The sequence below is a fragment of the Channa argus genome, chromosome 18, assembly GCF_033026475.1.
Source record: "Channa argus isolate prfri chromosome 18, Channa argus male v1.0, whole genome shotgun sequence".
NCBI classification, from domain to species: Eukaryota; Metazoa; Chordata; class Actinopteri; order Anabantiformes; family Channidae; genus Channa; species Channa argus.
Genome location: NC_090214.1, coordinates 12,602,916 through 12,620,483, shown reverse-complemented (window position 1 = coordinate 12,620,483; position 17,568 = coordinate 12,602,916). Strand labels below are relative to the sequence as shown.

General features: G+C 38.6%; 3 protein-coding genes across 3 annotated transcripts; all 3 read right to left on the bottom strand.

Annotated features, from left to right (window-relative positions):
• Positions 1 to 3,299: 3,299 nt before the first annotated feature.
• On the bottom strand, positions 3,300 to 8,372 carry LOC137103262 (protein AMBP-like). Its single transcript, XM_067483414.1, has 10 exons — positions 8,163 to 8,372; positions 7,158 to 7,300; positions 6,174 to 6,250; positions 5,667 to 5,783; positions 5,310 to 5,411; positions 5,138 to 5,193; positions 4,638 to 4,722; positions 4,316 to 4,483; positions 3,687 to 3,860; positions 3,300 to 3,489 (listed from the first exon to the last, which is right to left on the bottom strand). Exons 1-10 carry the CDS (start codon positions 8,271 to 8,273, stop codon positions 3,464 to 3,466), a joined length of 1,059 nt encoding a protein of 352 aa, XP_067339515.1. The 5' UTR covers positions 8,274 to 8,372; the 3' UTR covers positions 3,300 to 3,463.
• Positions 8,373 to 9,320: 948 nt separating this feature from the next.
• LOC137103263 (protein AMBP-like) lies at positions 9,321 to 11,678 on the bottom strand. Its single transcript, XM_067483415.1, has 7 exons — positions 11,442 to 11,678; positions 11,057 to 11,202; positions 10,886 to 10,962; positions 10,610 to 10,729; positions 10,392 to 10,493; positions 10,246 to 10,289; positions 9,321 to 10,145 (listed from the first exon to the last, which is right to left on the bottom strand). Exons 1-7 carry the CDS (start codon positions 11,586 to 11,588, stop codon positions 10,128 to 10,130), a joined length of 654 nt encoding a protein of 217 aa, XP_067339516.1. The 5' UTR covers positions 11,589 to 11,678; the 3' UTR covers positions 9,321 to 10,127.
• Positions 11,679 to 13,373: 1,695 nt separating this feature from the next.
• Positions 13,374 to 16,139, bottom strand: ptgdsa (prostaglandin D2 synthase a). Its single transcript, XM_067483416.1, has 7 exons — positions 15,945 to 16,139; positions 14,793 to 14,932; positions 14,515 to 14,591; positions 14,044 to 14,154; positions 13,838 to 13,939; positions 13,671 to 13,702; positions 13,374 to 13,596 (listed from the first exon to the last, which is right to left on the bottom strand). The coding sequence occupies exons 1-6, from the start codon at positions 16,038 to 16,040 to the stop codon at positions 13,671 to 13,673; spliced, it is 558 nt and encodes a 185-aa protein (XP_067339517.1). The 5' UTR covers positions 16,041 to 16,139; the 3' UTR covers positions 13,374 to 13,596.
• Positions 16,140 to 17,568: the final 1,429 nt, after the last annotated feature.

Genomic DNA, 17,568 nt, shown 5'->3' with positions numbered 1-17,568 from the left:
GGACCAGAGGCAGACGAAAGATGATGGACACACACAAACCAAAGTGACTAATCAGCCCATATAAATTGATATTTAAAACAAATATTAAACATTTATTTCACAATAAAAAAAGGCCAAAAAAAGTGAACAAATCGACATTACTATTACTTTTTGTTATTATTATTGTTATTATTAGGCATTAAAATTGGATGCGTGGAAACTCTACAGCGTAACCACGGTAGTCCAGTGGTGTTTTCTTTTTCTTTTTGTCCTTTTGTCTTATCCCATGAATTCAGGGTCGCCACAGCAGATCATTGTCCGCATGTTGATTTGCCACAGTTTTTACGCCAGATGCCCTTCCTGATGCAACCCTACCCGATTTCTACCAGGCTTGGAACGGCACTGCACAAGTGGGGAGGGGAATGGGCTGTTAAGGGTTCAGTGTCTTGCCCAGAGACACTTCTTCTGGGCACATATAGCCTCTTCTGACACATATAGTCAGGGCCGGGGATCAAACCACTGACCCTGTGGTCCGTAGACAACTCCCTTTACCAACTACAGCCGCCCCCTGAATGCAGTAGTGTGTTTGTTTGATGTAGTTTGATATTACTTTAATGTAGGATGTAAGTACTTTGATGAATGGTCAATTGTAAAATGGTAAATTTACCATTTAGCATTTATGATGTAAGTACTTTGATGTATGACGTAAATGCTAAATTGTAAATTTACTATTTAGCATTTATGATGTAAGTACTTTGATGTATGACTTCACACCCCAGAAGCCTTTGATGACCTACACCTGAATTTCCTCTCAGGGATAGTAAAATGAAATATTTGTGATTCTGAAAGGTGCGACGCGCTAACTCAGATGTGAGTTTCTAGAACTCTTTGGAAGACAGAGGACGGATGACAGAACAGAGAAAACACAAGAAACGTAACACACCAGCTGAAATGGACAACGCTCTACAGACAAACGAGATAATGCAGCTAAACATGGAGGAGACTCGCCACATGGTGGATTCTTTTTTTCAAAATTTGACCCATGAACAGTTGGAATTCTTTAAATTGGATAAAGCAAATGATGCCACTAAAGCCATTTTGACAGAATTCCTGTTGGACCTCATAGTTCTATTAACAAAAATAGTTTTGGGGAGACTGAAGAAAACAACTAAAGCGGTGTCTGAGAAGCATGTACAGTCCACTCTGAGTGACACACTTCCTCAGACTTTTGCTGATGCTCTGCACACTGCAGATGTCGTCCACAGTGCCAGCTCAGTAAGCTTAACAAGCCTGATCAGTCAACAGGTTGCCACAAGTGTCAACTCTGCTTTGTCTGCTAGGGCAGACAGTGCAGAGCCTCTCATAGATTTGGACAACGCGTGTCCATCGAGACTTGATTCCATGGTCCACCATGCCAGCCAATTGATTAAAGACTTTGTGGATAAAATAAAAACACAATACAAATCTCGACCAGGTAGAAAGAGAAGTTCGATGAGTCCTGCTCCACTCAGCAGTGATGAACATACGCAGTATGCCAGCTCGACACCATTGAAATCGTGGAGTCAGCCAGGAGACAGCCAGGGAGAAGAGTCGTTAAAGTCACCAGACGAAAGCCTGGCGGACACAACATCAAAAGCTGTGGAGGAAATTCTGAGGAAGGAAGTAAGTGATATCGTTGAACCTCTGTTGAGTCATATGTCAGAGGAAGAGTTTGATCAGCTGGAGTCTGGTTCACTTCTTGAAATCAGAGAAGTGGCAGATGACATTGCTGAAACATTTGCTGATCAGGCAAAGTGCATTGTAAGCAGCAATACTTTAGAAAGTATCAAAGCTGAAAGCCCCGTGAGCAATGTGAACACCAAGATTAAGAGATTTTTTACTAAGCAGTTTGCTCGAGCTTCGGTTTTCCGTATGATGACACAGTTGAAGGCCAAATTCTTTGACAACAGCAAGGTCAAAAGTAGTCGATCAGTGCAAGTCCTCCTGGCTTCTGTTGACTCTGTGTTTCAACCAGAGGATAAGGAAGACCAGGACAAAGCTGATGAGTATAGCTGGGTAATGGACATTCCCATGGGTAATTACAAAATATTCTCTAAAAGCCTCACTAATTTCCTGCAAACATATTCAGATGGGTTGAGCTTTATCCCAGAACCAGGTGAGAAATCCCTCAGTGAAACCATAGTGTTTGTCACTCCATCACATGCCATTATAAATGCATTCATAAGAGACAAAGTGCAGTGCTTTTTTGGACTGATGAAGTGGTGGTTGAAAAACCAGGAAGGGCCGCTCAGTGAGAGGGTAACAAAACTCACTGTGGAGGATCCTTCAGCAGCCGAATCTTTTCAGGCCCTTGTTGAATTGGAAACAAAAAAGATGACCATAAGGGTAATTGTAGAGAAGTTGCTCACACAGATTCTGACTAACACACAAATTGGCCCCAGTTTGGTAGATGTGGACAGCTACATCAACTGGCTGTCCAACAGCATATGGGACGAAGTCCAATATGAACATTTTGAGCTCACCAAAGAAATATTGGAACAACTTTACGAGGTGGTTTACAAAGATCTCTGCAGAAACTGGTCCTGTGCAACAAAAATGATAACTGCAATTTATTTATATAATCCACTAATTGCAAAAACTATTGCCACCACTTTCAAAAACCACCTTATTAATGGGCCACAAAAAGGAATCTTCGGGTTCTCCAGTTTTTATAAAGCCATCTCCAAACCCTTCAAAAAGTAGACTGCCTGTTATTCAGGTATTTAGGTGAAACTCCTAAATAACACCCAGTCTCTTCCTTGTAATCACAAAAGCTTCAAATCCTGGTCCCCTCCTACTTCTATCTATGAACTTCCCAAGACATAAGCCAGGAGGTGCCCATAGTCCTTTTCTGGACCACCTTAGTGGTCAGCAGTGTTTACAGCAAGCAGACAAGGGTCTGACTCCCTTCTGACTGTTGATGAGTTTGTACCCTGACTACTTTGGTGGTGGTGTGGGTTTACTCCGAGTGCTCCGGTTTCCTCCCACATTCTTTAGAAAAATGCAACAAGGACACTACAATTTACTAATTTGAACATTAAAAAGAAAAAGCCTCTCTCTTGTTTTCTGTCATAGTTGTAAATAGTTGTAAATACTCAACTTCGACTTAAATTTTACTGATTCAATTTGACTAAAAATTTTATTGTTAAAAGATCAAATAAAAGCATTTTTCAATATATAATGTACCTTAATACATAGCTTTATTTTATAAAGGATCTTTTAGAAATGGATCTTTTGAGCTTGAATGATTGCAGCAAGAACAGTATAAACGTTACCACATATAAAGAGATTAATAACACGCTTTATTGGCGATCTGTTGTAATAACTTGAGATCATTTTGAGTGCTGAGACACAGTTATGCTTCTTTAATGTGTGCTTCATGCGATGCTTTTTCATGTTGAATCACTATATGATAAGTTCAGATGAGCGGTCATGTTTCCTCATATCAGTTTTTCTTCAGGAGCTCATCATCTGTAAAACAGCAAAAACATTTGTCTTCTGTGGGTAGAGATTTGGTTTTTACTATTGTCTTTACATGAATTCATACCATAGACAGTTTTATCATGATTATCACTGTAGAATTCTCTACCAGGAAAATCTACAAGTGACTGTGACTATTTGCATTCTGCTTGCGTTTCTGTTCCCCAGTCAAATTTCTTTCATCTCACCATCCTTAACCACTCCACAATACTCCTCGCACTCAGCCTTGCTGTAGAACTTGTTGGCGTTGGCCTGGCAGAAGCCTTGTTTGTAGGGCACACACAGACCGACGCTGGAGTCAAAAGCCCAGATGGGTGGCTGACCGATGCAGGATTGGGCAACCATGGGCAGACGGCACACAGCTGCAGAGACAGAACAGTGCAATATATAAACCCTATTTCCAGAAAAGTTGTGACCCTGAGTAAATGAAAATAAAAAGAGAATGTATTGATTTACAAATTATCTGAAAATAGTACAGAGACAACATATCAAATGTTGAAACAGAAAATTGGATTTTTGTTTGAAAGTTATAAGTTTATTTTGAATATAAAAAACTTTTCTGGAAGTGGGGTTTGTAAATGTGATGCATTTCCACTATATTTGTTTCTGCCCACACAAGTTTTTTTTTCAGTATTGATTTGGTTCGCTACATCCTCCCCAGCTAAACCCAACAGCAGTTAGTAGTAAATAGGAAAATGGCTTTTTCAAATTCAAAGCTAACGAAAAAAACACAAAAACACAGAAGAGACACATGGTAAATGTAGTGTGGTATATTACTGTATTATGTAGATTTAGCATTTTGTATTTCACTCCTCACCTTCAGTGCGACATCTCTGCAGACATTCTCTTTCAGTTGCAAAGTTATTCTGGTTGCCCAAACACCCTCCATAGTTAAAGAGTTCACAGCTCATTGAGGAAGAGTTGTAATAGTAACGTGGAAATAATCCAAAGCACGGCCCGCTATCCACTGCTGCTTTACAGGCCTCTACAGACACAGCAAATTTAAAAAGAAAAGGATTTTTATTGCTACATTTTCATTTTGCTCTCATTCATTGTCATGAATGTCTGGCTGTACAATAATTTGTAGGCATCTGTTATCTAAGGATGTCATCAAGAAAATTAATAAGATGATCTTTCACCGCTTCCACTGAAAAGGGGTGTTTCATCACCAGATCCTTCCTCATCTGCTGGAGCCAATGATGGCACCACATTTCTCCTCACACGCTGTAGCACAGAAAAAAAAAAAAAACAAAGACACACAGGCTGAACCCAAAATAACATAACACTCTCCTTATTCTGTTTTATTCCTTTAAATGAACTGGTAATTTGAACAGAAGGTAAAATCAGTTTTTGTCCAGTTTTACAGTCAGAAAAATCTGATCTGTTAAATATCTTTTTAGGCAACACTTTAATGAACTACTGCTACTAATAATTTTAGTAGAGTTTTTAGTAATATAGAAATAATCATATAGCTGCTTCTTGTTTATTATTTGACATAAAATTTATTTACAGAAGGAATAAAACAAGATATAAAATTGTTGCTCTACAAAGTTGTTACATTTCATTAAAATGACGACAAAGGCAGAAGATGTATTATAATTCCACAAATGTTAAGTTAACTGAATGGATTTTTTTTTACCTGGGGCTCAGGCTGAGGTGTTGTTTCGGCTACCTGCTCTCCAGGAACACATTCACCTGCACAACGATTCAATTAAATCGTTTTAGCCATCCATTACAGTAGTTTGTTCATGTATGCATCTTTTAAATATCATCAGAAAAATTCATTATTTGACGTGTGTGAAAGTTTGTACCTTTGTTCTTATTTATGATAATAGTGTCATCGCTCAATCCCTGTTGTCTGACCAGTGTTTTGAAGTCGTCCAACACACTGTCTCTCACAGCCATTGTTCGACCTAACGACACAGGGATTTCACTTAGTAGTTCATTTTAAAATGTATTAAGACATTTACTTTTATTACAGTGACTGATTGTATTTGGTAGTTAAACTCCCCATTAGAAATATTTATCAATTTGATTTGAATATCGTAAGAATGTATCTATATAAACACCAATAAGGTGAACGCGTAATCCTTCTATATTATATAGAGTGTGTGAACAGTTGTACTCGATGAGGGGCTACAGACTATTAAAATGAAGGTTGCACTTACTGTAAAGCTTCACTGAGGTGCTCTTCTGCCCTGAGGATTTCTGTTTGCTCAATATCACTATTGCATATTCATTGTAGTTTGTGTGAACCACGTAGGCATCTACATCTGCCCCCCATTCTGTTAAAAGGACAGGAGACATACACTGATTAGCCACAACATTAATACCACCTAGTGGCTTGATTAGGAAAAATAATATGAACTAATAAATGATGTAGAAGAATTTGTTACGCCAGTCCTGCATGTTTACTATTAAGTGTTCTAAGTACTAAGTACTAAGTTTGTGTACTTCTATGACCTCTGCACACAGTGTATTAAATTGTTCAGTGTATGTGGCTGCAGACTGCTCAGAGTGGCCACGTTGACCCTAGTTTTCCATGACATTATTAAGACCAATGGTGAAAATATTGTGGCTTATCAGCGTATACTGCCTGTAAAAAGAGATTTACATCTATGCAGGAATATACAAAAAACAAACAAACAAACCAAAAAAACTAGAGAGATATGTACTTGCAATATGGTAGAAAAATCGTCCTGGTGTGGTGGTTAACTCATAATCCCCAGAGACCTCCTTACATGTTCCATGTCTGTACACACATGCATAAAATAGTAGTGACCAAAACACTGATTATGCTTTACTGGTTGTGACTGTTTTACAACATGTCTAATGCATCTATGCTAATTGTATCAGATGTCAAGTACCTATTTCACTGCAAATGCACTGAAATAGAGTTTATGTACTCTTAAAAAAAACACTGCGAGGATCTATCTAAGTCTGTTCACAATCCTTTACATAACATCATTTGGGTAATTTCCTTTTTTACAAACATCTCTTTTTAAATTTGTTGGTTTAGCACAGTCTGAGTTTTTGAACTGTGTTTGTTCCTATAAATGATTTCAGCTATGCTCGTTGCGTGCACACTGATATAAAAGAACGAGTGAGCTTCACAGCTTTCTCAGTTTTGGCTTGTGTCTACTCTAAAATGGCTCCACATGGTGAGGAATTGCCTTAGAGAGTAAGAAACCAGACTGTAACAATTGATAAAGAAGGCTGTTGAATATTATTAATAAATTGATGCCACACACAATTTGATATTTACTCAGCCTTGTGTCTGCTAACAGGCACTTTTGACTTAGCACAAGCATATTCTGGGGATTCTGAAGGTTCAGTGACTGATCAGACAGTGTGGAAGACATTGAACAAAGCCATCCACTACAGACGGTATCTAAAAAGAAAAGAAGATATTTCTTGGCACAGAACTACAAGTTTAGACTCTGCTAAAGAGTCCAAAGGTTATAGGGGAGATAACATTAATAGATTGCACTATCAGTAATAGTTTGTAAACTCAAATATTGTATAAAAAGATGAGTCCTAGTCTCAGTAGGAGAGGAATTGAACATTTCCAAAATTAAGACGTGTAAATTGTGAAAGATATAGAATATATGCAATGTATGTTTGATTGACAGGAACACAATTTATTTTGTGCCTTTTACCTGAGTGAAGTTCGGGTCATCTTGAGCTTGTCCTCAGTGGTGCCTCTCTGCAGTACCAGTTTACCTATGGCTGCATCCCCCCTTTGACGCTTCAAATGGGAGCATGTTGTTGCCACAGCAACATCATGCCAAATTCCTAGAAACTGTTGACAACATATGCTATAACACAGTTTACTAATGTAATAAACATACAAATGTGATTCACTACTGCTGGTTAAACCACAAAAAATGATGCCCTCTCACCTTATTAAAAACCCATAAAAAATAAAAGTACTGCTTTGACAAGTAATGCACATGGATGAGTGAAGCCTTTCAAACTGAAACCATATTGATATTTCTAAATTGAATTATTGCTGATTCGGAGCAACAAATGACATGAGTCAAAAATGCTCCACAGAATTTGAAATAATTTTATGCTGCTCTTTTAGTAAACCGATACAGTCTGTAACACATAACCCTTTACACATGTGCTGTACTCTGCCTTCTGCTATTTAATTTATGCCGATGGAAGAGCGACTGGATTTCACAAAACTGAAAATAGAGACAGGGCATAGGATCCCAGTACAAACACACAATCGAATGCTTAGTCCATAAACATGACTCCACATTTTATCTTAAAGGACGCTTTTGGTTCTAGTGTGCGTACTACATGTGAATAAATACCATTAAACGTGCCTCTGACTTCCCTATATCAAAATATCTGTCATCTTGTTGCTCACACTATGCAGTTTGTAACCATGGTCAATTTGCTTTTCCAGAACTCCCCCAGATAACCTCATCTGAACTCCTATTGATGAAAAACTCCTTCAGGTTTTTCAGCTAGAAGCAGAGAAATATTTTTATATAGGGAAGTCATAAGAAAGTTTAAACATTAAAGCATTAATGTATATTTACACTAAAACCATCGAGAACAGGTTGAAGACTGGTGAAGTCGCCCTTCCGTAGAAAAGTTTATCAATTAAAAACATTTCACATGAAACTGGGAAATTAAACTCACCCACTTACCTGGGCCAAATCAAAGTTCTCCTGTGTGGTGTAGAGAGGTTCAGGAAGTACCGGGAGCCCCTGGAGGGTCCAGGTCCATCCCAGGATTAGCAGAGAAACTGGAATCAACATCCTCTAAGCCTGTTGGTTCATTCGTCCCTGAGTGGACTGAAGTCTTTGTTACCAAAACTCAGGAAAGTGCCACCTTTTTGCCTCACTGTTTCTTACACCCCCACTATCAGCTCAAATGGAGAGAGGGCATTAACCCGTGTGCTGTGGCCCCAGCATGTACACTAAAACAAACAAGTAAAAGAGCAAAGTCCTGTTGATGTTGATCTCTTATTTGCCTGGACAGCTGGCCAGTTAAACATCACCATCACCACCCAATACATGTAACTATCAGTGAGACTGATGAGTAACAACTACATGATATTTTATCCATCAATGCATGTTATATACTGTACATGTGCAGTTTTCTGGAAGTCTCTACATTGATATTATGAATGACAGAGGGATACTGATTTTGACATGTTACCATGTCTTCTGTTAGTCGGGACATTTTGTGAGAAATTCTAACTCTGAAGCACAGGCCCCCACCCATATCTATGTTTTAGAACTACAGTTCCCATAATGCTTTGGGTGATGTAAAGAAGCGACATAAGGTTGCCATGGAGTCAGTATGTTTTCTGTGGGCTACAATCATAGCTACAACTTGAGGCTTGTTTTAGTAAAGCCCACTTTTGTTTATTGTCCACTTTAAATGAAATAGCTATTAGTGGTTCCTGGTTTCAATGAACCCATGGATACAAAGACAACCTTTAAATCATTACTTTTCTGCAAAACAAAATCTAAAAAAGTATGAAGTCTCAGGCAGCTGCTAGAATCATGAGGACTCTATTTTTTCTGTTTTATAAGCAAACACCACCACACTAGATTATCTGCACACGCTTGCCAGAATGAATGTTCCATTTTTACAGAGAGCAGGGTGACTGTTACGCAAGTGGCAAAGCTGCAACCACAGACAACAGGGTCAGTGGTTCAACTCCTGGTCCCTCTTGGCTCCATGTTGAAGTGTCCTTGGACAAGACACTGAACCCCCGTATGGCGCCTTGTCTCTCATACAAGCACCTTGTATAGTAGTGGACACATTCGATGTTTGTGTGTGAATGAGAAAAGCGCTTTGCATAAAATTGCTTTTTAAACACACCATTTAAGGCATATATCAATTTTCACAGTACAAAGTTTCACATTACTGTAAACAGGAGATTGGCTGAAATATGTCGGTCAAGATACACACTTCAAATTTGACTGTTTTTACTGTCACAGAGTTGCAGAAAAGAAAGTGTTATACAACACTGCATAGAACAAAAAGTAAAAAATGTCGAAGCTGTTAATTTCTTGGGTCTTCCATGGTTAGAAATTGTCAATCTGTGTTGTGCTCTGCCTAAATGGAACAGTGAATTGAAGGTGTATGAAATGCACCCATGAGATGCACTAATAGTCAAGATTCTCCTGAGGGCAATTCACGTAAGAGCAGTCAGGACACATTTGCAAAAAAGTCTGAACAAAGTGTATAAAAATCTGTTACACATTATGAAAACTGGTTTTGCATCTATAGAGTTCTGCATTGAACTAATGACCAAATGTTTTGGGAGATAAGACTGTTCAGCAGAAATTTTGTATAATACAGTTTTATCAACAGGACATAAGCAGTTGATAGTGTATCAAACAGCGATCAATTGCACATAATCCGCAGATCATGGATGTGCCATCATTTATAGTACAAAAACATAAGAAATTGTTCATATGATTTGTTTTACCTTTAGAATTTGTATGCACACAGGAAAACATTTATGAAACACCCTGACAGCTCTTCATAGTTCACAATATACACTACTGCTCTGATAGTCTACCATATGCTATATGTGGTAGCCTGATAGTGTATTATGAGTTGAGAGTCCACAGGTGGTTCCACATTTCCTTTTATCACTTGGGTACAGAAATCTGAAAGACAGACATAACATACTAAACATAAAACTCAGAAATGATAATTAGTCAGTCTGGATACAGCCAAAGATCCATGGTGTGTGTGTGAGGTATGTACCTGAGTATTGGGCCCTGTAACCTGCTGATGGGGCACACACTCACCTGGGAAGACAGAAAGATTGCAATGAGGTTTGAACTGAAAATTATTTGTGTTACAAACTGAATAGAATTTTAATACTCATAAATGCAACAACAGCAGCACACCTTTGTTTTGATTCATGATGATATTGTCATCACTCATTCTGTGTTCTTTGACCAATGCTTTAAAGTTGTCCAACACAACTGGCCTCACATCCATAGTTCGACCTCAAAAATGTTGAAATAGTAGGAAAAAACGACACGTGTCCACATTATTTGCAAACATTAATCAAAAAAGTTCAACAAAATTACACTTATTTAGAGATGAAAGATTTCTCACTCACTGTACAGCCTGACTATAATGGTTTTGTTTCCTGTTGGTTTCTCTGTGCTCAGCAGTAGCATCATAGCGTACTGATCGTAGTTGGTATGAACAACATAGGAATAAACATCTGCTCCGAGCCCTGCAAAAAAAAAAAAAAAAATAGCCAATAACTAACAACAAAAAATACTTCCAAATGTTTTAATGTGTCAAGTCTGATGCATTTTATGCATATTTTATGTCAGAGGAATAGTTTGAATGAAAACAATGGAAAGAGGAAGGAAGTTAAGAAACTTACTGTCCACATGGTGGAAAAAGCGTCCTGGATGATCAGTCAAACTATAAACTGTGAACGTCTGCTTACATGAGCCATTCCTTTATGCAGGTGCCCACACACAAACACACAAGACAGGTTACACTTGGTTAACCACATTTCAAATGTGTGTACTAGCATCAGTGTGAGCCTGACCTGTACGTTGTGGCTGTCATTGTGAAGTTGTGCTCAGATGCAACATGTTGCAGCTCCAGTGCAACAATGACGGGGTTTCTCCTCTTGTTCTGCATGTAGTGGGGACAGGTAGAAACCACTGCCACCTCATACCACTGCCCCATGAACTGTACAAAATACATGCACTGTATGTTACTATTGGAATCAGTTTGACTAGCTTAATAACTTTAATTTGGCTAATAAGGAGCAGCAGAAGAAAGAAAATGGCCCGAAATAATTTAGGAAAGAATGACAAAAAACACAGTCAAGTGCAACAAATTAACTGAAATATAAGGAAACAATTATAACACCATGGATTTTAAGAATAATTAAATAAAATTATAAAATGTATAAGCGAGGAATTTACCCGGCCCAGATCAAAGCCATCCTGTGTGAGGGTGAGGGTTTCTGAGCTTATGTGGATCCCCTGGAGGGTCCAGGCCAAACCCAGGACCAGCAGAGACACCAGACTCAGTGCTCTCTTCATTCTGTAAGCTGTGTGTTTCCTTACCATACAGACCCCCCAGCACAGGGTTAAAGTGACATACTATCAGTGTGAGTTTCGCTAATTCTCTCCCACAACACTACAAAGATCCAAAAACTTAAAGGGCAAAGTTCTGATTAGATCTTTAGTTGTATGTCTGGGCTGTTTGTTGGTTTAGTTAATCAGCAATGAATCACTGGACTTTAGAATTTGTGGATAAAACACACAACTGATCAATACAAATCAGAATTCATGCACTAGCAATTAGTAGGAAATGAGCTGAATTCAGATCTGCCACAGTGAGACACTATAGTTGAAGAGTATTTAATGAGGCTGGGAAACATTAGGCATGCTCCAAGATCATATATTGCAGGTTTTTTATTACATGGTTGTATGTTATTTTCCCTATTGTAAAAGTCTAGAACAAAATTAATCCTAATTCTGAATACAATATAGTGGCTTCAAGCAAATTTGTTATACTGTGTGCAGTCCATTACAGCTATGAGGTTTGGCTCACAGCACAAACACACGTGTAGTAAAAACTGCCCACTGGTTCCCACTACAGCGACAGATTTAAGTATTCAGTCCAAACAAGCATACATATGTATGTAGTTATCCAAATCTCCAGCCGCCAAAGTTTGCAGAACTATGTCAACACAGTGAAACAGGAGAGTAGTTTATATTCAGGTGGTAAACATGGAAGAGGTGTTCAGGTATTATATTTAAACATTTTCAAATATTGTTTTAGTGGAGATGTGCTAAGTAATTGATGTTCAACAGGTAACTTTTGGGGATGTGGGGAGGTCTTGTGGACACCTCCTGGGATATAGAATCACAGAAGCTTTAATTAAAAGAGCAAATACTGAAAAGTAAAAATTGTGAAATCAGAAAAACTGATAACTGAAAGTAACAAATACTATAATGTATATTTATATAAAGTGTAGTATAAGTATATTTTTATGTCAAAATTTGGCAGATGAATATGTCAAAGTAGTTATTCAGAAAGGACCATTTCAGAGTAATATAGTATAGTATAGCGATATGTTATTAGAATATGATTACTGATGCATTAATGCATACAGTGTTACTTAAACACAGTGATCCCCACTAAGTGAACATTTAAAACTCAAACTATTCATGAAATTACCTGTTTGGAAAAAAAATGCCTTTACATAAAACACTTGTGGTCACTGTAGCACCAAACCTTCTCTGATTGGTAGCAAGGGTAAGCCTGCTCCAAATCCCAAAGACACTGCTGCCAGTGCTGTCCTGTGTCTGTGTTGACAATAAGCTGTCTCTCCACGTTAAGATAAGTTTTGTAGCATGTCTCTACTAAAAATATTTGATAGTTACATATTGTAACTTTAAGCACAAAAACAATATAATAAAATGTTTAGTGTATATGTAAGGATCTCAGAAGGTTGCGGGTTCGTGCCCCAGCCGGAGTTTGCATTTTCTCGTTGTGCTTGGGTGGGTTTCATTCTGGTTCTCATGTTTGCTCCCAGTCCAAAAACATGCATGGTAGGTTAATTGGTGAATCTATAATTACCTGTAGGTGTGACTGTGAGTGCAAATGGTTGTCTGTGTGTGCATGTCTATCTGTGGCCCTGACAGAGACTGGTAACCTGTCCAGGGTAAACACCAGCTCTCGCCTGTGACAGCTGGGATAGGCTCCACCCCCCCTACCCCCCCCGTGACCCAAATAGGATAAGCGGTGACAGATAATGGATGGATGGATGTAAGGATCTCATAAACGGGAATGCACACTTACACACACACACCCCCACACACGCACACACACACTGACACTTGACCTAGAGGTTAATACCGTTTATTTCACTCTATCAAGAGAGCAGAACTACAAAAATAAAGTAATACTACGTAATAGAGGAAGCTTAATACTTTTCATCAACAGTGTTTTCAATTCATCATGGTTTGTATGCAGAATGATAATAAACATGGGAATGGGGTTCGTTTCAGGACTTCACAGTAAATTCTTGGATCAGAACACACTCGTATGTCAGATGCATCTGGCAATCTAGGGGGAGGAACAAAAACTGATTAACACCAAACTTACAAAACTACAATTAACTGCAATAGAAATAAACTCACCTAATGTTCAGATTCTGCTGGTGGGCAATTTTCTGCAGCAAGATAAACATTTAGACAAGAATTAGAAAAAACTGAATTCTTCTATGATCTGTGGGTGCATGTGTATTTTCTGTGTGGTGTAGGAATATTTTTGGATACTGTATGCTTTTTTTCCCTGCCCAGTTTACCTGCTGGTGGGGGAGTCAGAATAGATTCTCTGGAAAGACCCTGGGACACAGCAAATTCCTTAAACTTTTGAATCACATAATTCCTGACTTTTTGAGTACGACCTGCAAGTAATTACAGTGACACATGTAGAGGGGCAGAAAAAAGGGTTGAACAGTATTGGTGAAAACTGAAACTGCATGAGTGTGTGCATGTGTGAGTGTCTCACCGTAGAGTGCCACCTGTGTGTATTCTCTGTTAAACTCCTTGTGTTTGAGAACCAAAGCGTAGTCAGTGTAGTTTGTCTCCACTACCGTGATGTCCTTTATCATGTTGTGGGCTAAAGAGGATAAAAAAAGAACAAAAAAATGAACCAAAAAAAGTGACAAGAAATGACAAGTTATATTAATTGTAAATGTAAATTAAAACATGTAAATATTAAGAAGCTTTTATTTGACTGAGTAGTTGTTTTAAAAGCATGTTAATGTTTAAGGTTGTATAAAATTGGTTGGTAGGACATGTTAAAAAAGAGACGCAAAAATAGCCTAGTAATTATTTACATGATACAAATTTTTTTTTTAAAATCACAGAAACAATATACTTCTGTCTGCTGTCATCTTTACTCTCTTGCTTTGGTATTGTAACTTCAGAAAGTTAATCTCTTGAAAAGGTGATAAGTAAAATGAGAAATGAGACTTACTTGTGCTGAAGTAGGTGAACTGCCCCGATACGTTGGTCTTCTCATACTGGTAGAGCTTAGTCTGACAACTCAGAGTTCTAAAATGCACCGAGAAAACACAATGTATATTTAACTTCTCTTAACTCATTCATCTGGCTTTTTTCTGCCACCATGTTTTTCTCTTCTTTTACGGGTGCATAGAAGTTACTCTTATGGGCACCTGTTAACATCACTAACATGAGTTGTGCTGTGCTGCTCACATTACTGTCTTTATACCACACACAAACACACAGACTCACGTGGCGTCCCACATTGTGAGGTTAACGTCGCCATTTGGCAGTGGTGTGATGATGCCCATTGAGGCCCTCAGCATGTCTCTGTAGGGCACAATACGTGGAGAGTCATAGGCCAAGCCCACACGGAACCATTTCCCTGCAAACTAAACAAACAGGGATAATGCATGTCAGGCTTTGCATGTTAGCTTGGAATAAAATAAACAATTTGCAGTTGATTTTAGGCATCGTGTCCGATTTTGTGGTGAGACGAATACAGAATATCAACCTACTGATCCTTTAATATGCAGAAGCAAAGCCCTCAATGGAACATCCGCCTGTCTGTGGTGGTTGTTTAGTACACATGTATTTTTAGCCTTAACATTTTTAGCATTCCTAGCCGCCAGTGAGAAATCAAAAGAACAACAGCTGTATTTGTATCACGTTGGGGCCAATCACAGCATGTCTTCACATATAGACATCTTAAAACACAGACTGGATGGGGCAACTGAAGCTAATAACTTTACCAAGGCAGAGTCCGTGCGTTGTTTGTGTAGTAAATAAACTCCATTTAGGTGCTGCTGAATATTCTTTGAGTTGCTTTAGGTTTTGGTGATTAAAAAAAAAAGACACACTCATTTCAAGGTAAAAAAAAAAAAAACAAAAAGCTCAGCTAAAAGTTTCCGCCTGGGTGTTATGCAATGTTTAAATTGAATCACCCCAGTTTAGCAAATAAGTGACTATAAGTGACTATAAGTGTCCCACAGTCCAACCATAGGGGCATATCTTTAAAATTCTTCTGGGATAAATCAAGTTTCCAAATCAGCCACAGGAAACAAATGAAGATCTCATGTTTCTCATGGCATAGTTATGATGGGAAATGTCAAAATGACCTCTCTCAACCTTAGTGTGACAAAACCAAGAAAATAAGGATTCACGACTCTATTAATCATAACAATTTGTGACGTGACTGTCAGCGCTGACCCATAACGGCGTGTCATGGGTCACCGACTGAGTAGCTCTTCTTTAACTTTGACTACAAAAAACCAGAACACAGAGTCCCATCTCTCACAGAGACACAAAATAAACAACAAGTAACGGGAGCACAACAGTGGAAAATCTGAGCTCCCTTCACTTCTGCTTCCAAACAGAGCTTGAACATGTATCTTTCTGTCTTACCCTCTGCAGGTTGAAATCTTTCTGCGGCTTCACGTCTGCGCGCACCATGACCCCGCACAGCATCACCATGACAACAGTAACTGCAGTGGTCCTCATGGCTGTGGGGAGAAAGAAAAGTTGCAAGGCAGATAGGCAGATGGGCTGAAAGGCTGCAGCAGCGTATGTGACCCGAGCCTAAGTGAACTGTATGCAGCCAACAAACAGGTACAGAGAGTCAAGTGGGGCAATATTTGTTTTACTCCTGATCCACCCACCTGGTTTACAGCCAATCATTGCTAAAGATCAGGGAACAGTGGCCAAGTGTTGAAGATGTGCAGTTGAAAAACAACTCAGATTTCATACTTCACTTCCCATCCATACAGGAATATCTCATGTTTATGGTTTATTAGCATCAGCTGAAGCGCATGTGGTGTCCTCACAAGTCAGGCACGCTGGTTTCACAAGAACTCAAACCACACTGAAAGCAGAAGGAAAGAAGGATCAGTAACATGTATGGCTCTGGTAGATATCTGATGACAACCAAGGCCTTCATATCATCAACTTTCTAAATATTTTTTTCTTATGAGTCACTGGTGTCACAAGAGAAACTACTCATAACTTGAAGTAAAAGAGAACAAAAAAGCAGCTCATCATTTAATTGGTATTTCTGAGCCTTGCTGAGCTTTAGATTTACATTGCTAAAATTAAGACAGTAGTTGTAGATGGTGCAGCTTGTGTGAATGTAAAAAATAGCGAGGTAAGAGAATATAGTGCAGGTTACAGAGTTAAGTTGGGAGCCATTCACAGTGGCATGAATCAAGTTTTGTTTTAATCCTTAAAGTAAAACAAACAAACAAAACCCAATTCTGAAAATAATGACTTACATTTTACATAAAAGATCTCTTACGAGAAGAACAGTGAAAAGTAAACTGGTTAACCTAATGTTTGGAAGAATGATTACAAAGCTGCATTAAGGTAAGTGGCCACGAGGTTAATGCAGGAACAGTTCAGATGCTGCCAACATGTTTCAGGTTTTTACTTTTCGAACTCACCCTGGCATCAACCACACTATAAAAGAAAGAGGTAAAACAACCAGAGCCCAGATAAACAATTGAAATTGTCTTTATTAAGGATTTCCTATATTGTAGCATTTTACTGAAATGCATGATGTGCACAGCCTTCTTCAGTGGACAAGAGGACATCAGTGTGTGTGCCTCACACACAGCACACCTCACATACCTCTCCTAAACACTCTGCACAGGCTGAGAGCTGCTGCCTGTGCAATGAAACAAAAATAATAATTTAAAAAACTTTCACATGGAGACGAAGTCCTTCTCTAGCACTGTTTGATGTTCCTGAGGACCATCACAGGGGGAAAAGAAACAAAGTGCAAAAAGCAGGATGAGAAATGTGGATCAGAGACATCAGAGGAAAGGAAGAGCAAGGCCACAAAAAAATAACAACATGGACATTACTATGCCCTTGGAGTCGACTTGATCTTCAATCTAAAATTGTTTGTGATGTGTGAGAGTATGAGCTGGGAAGACTGGTAAGAGCAGCTTGTGAGGGTTTCTCCCAGACCTGTTTACTTTATAGTTCAGCTGAATAATATATAATATACATCCATAACCACTGACTTATTTTT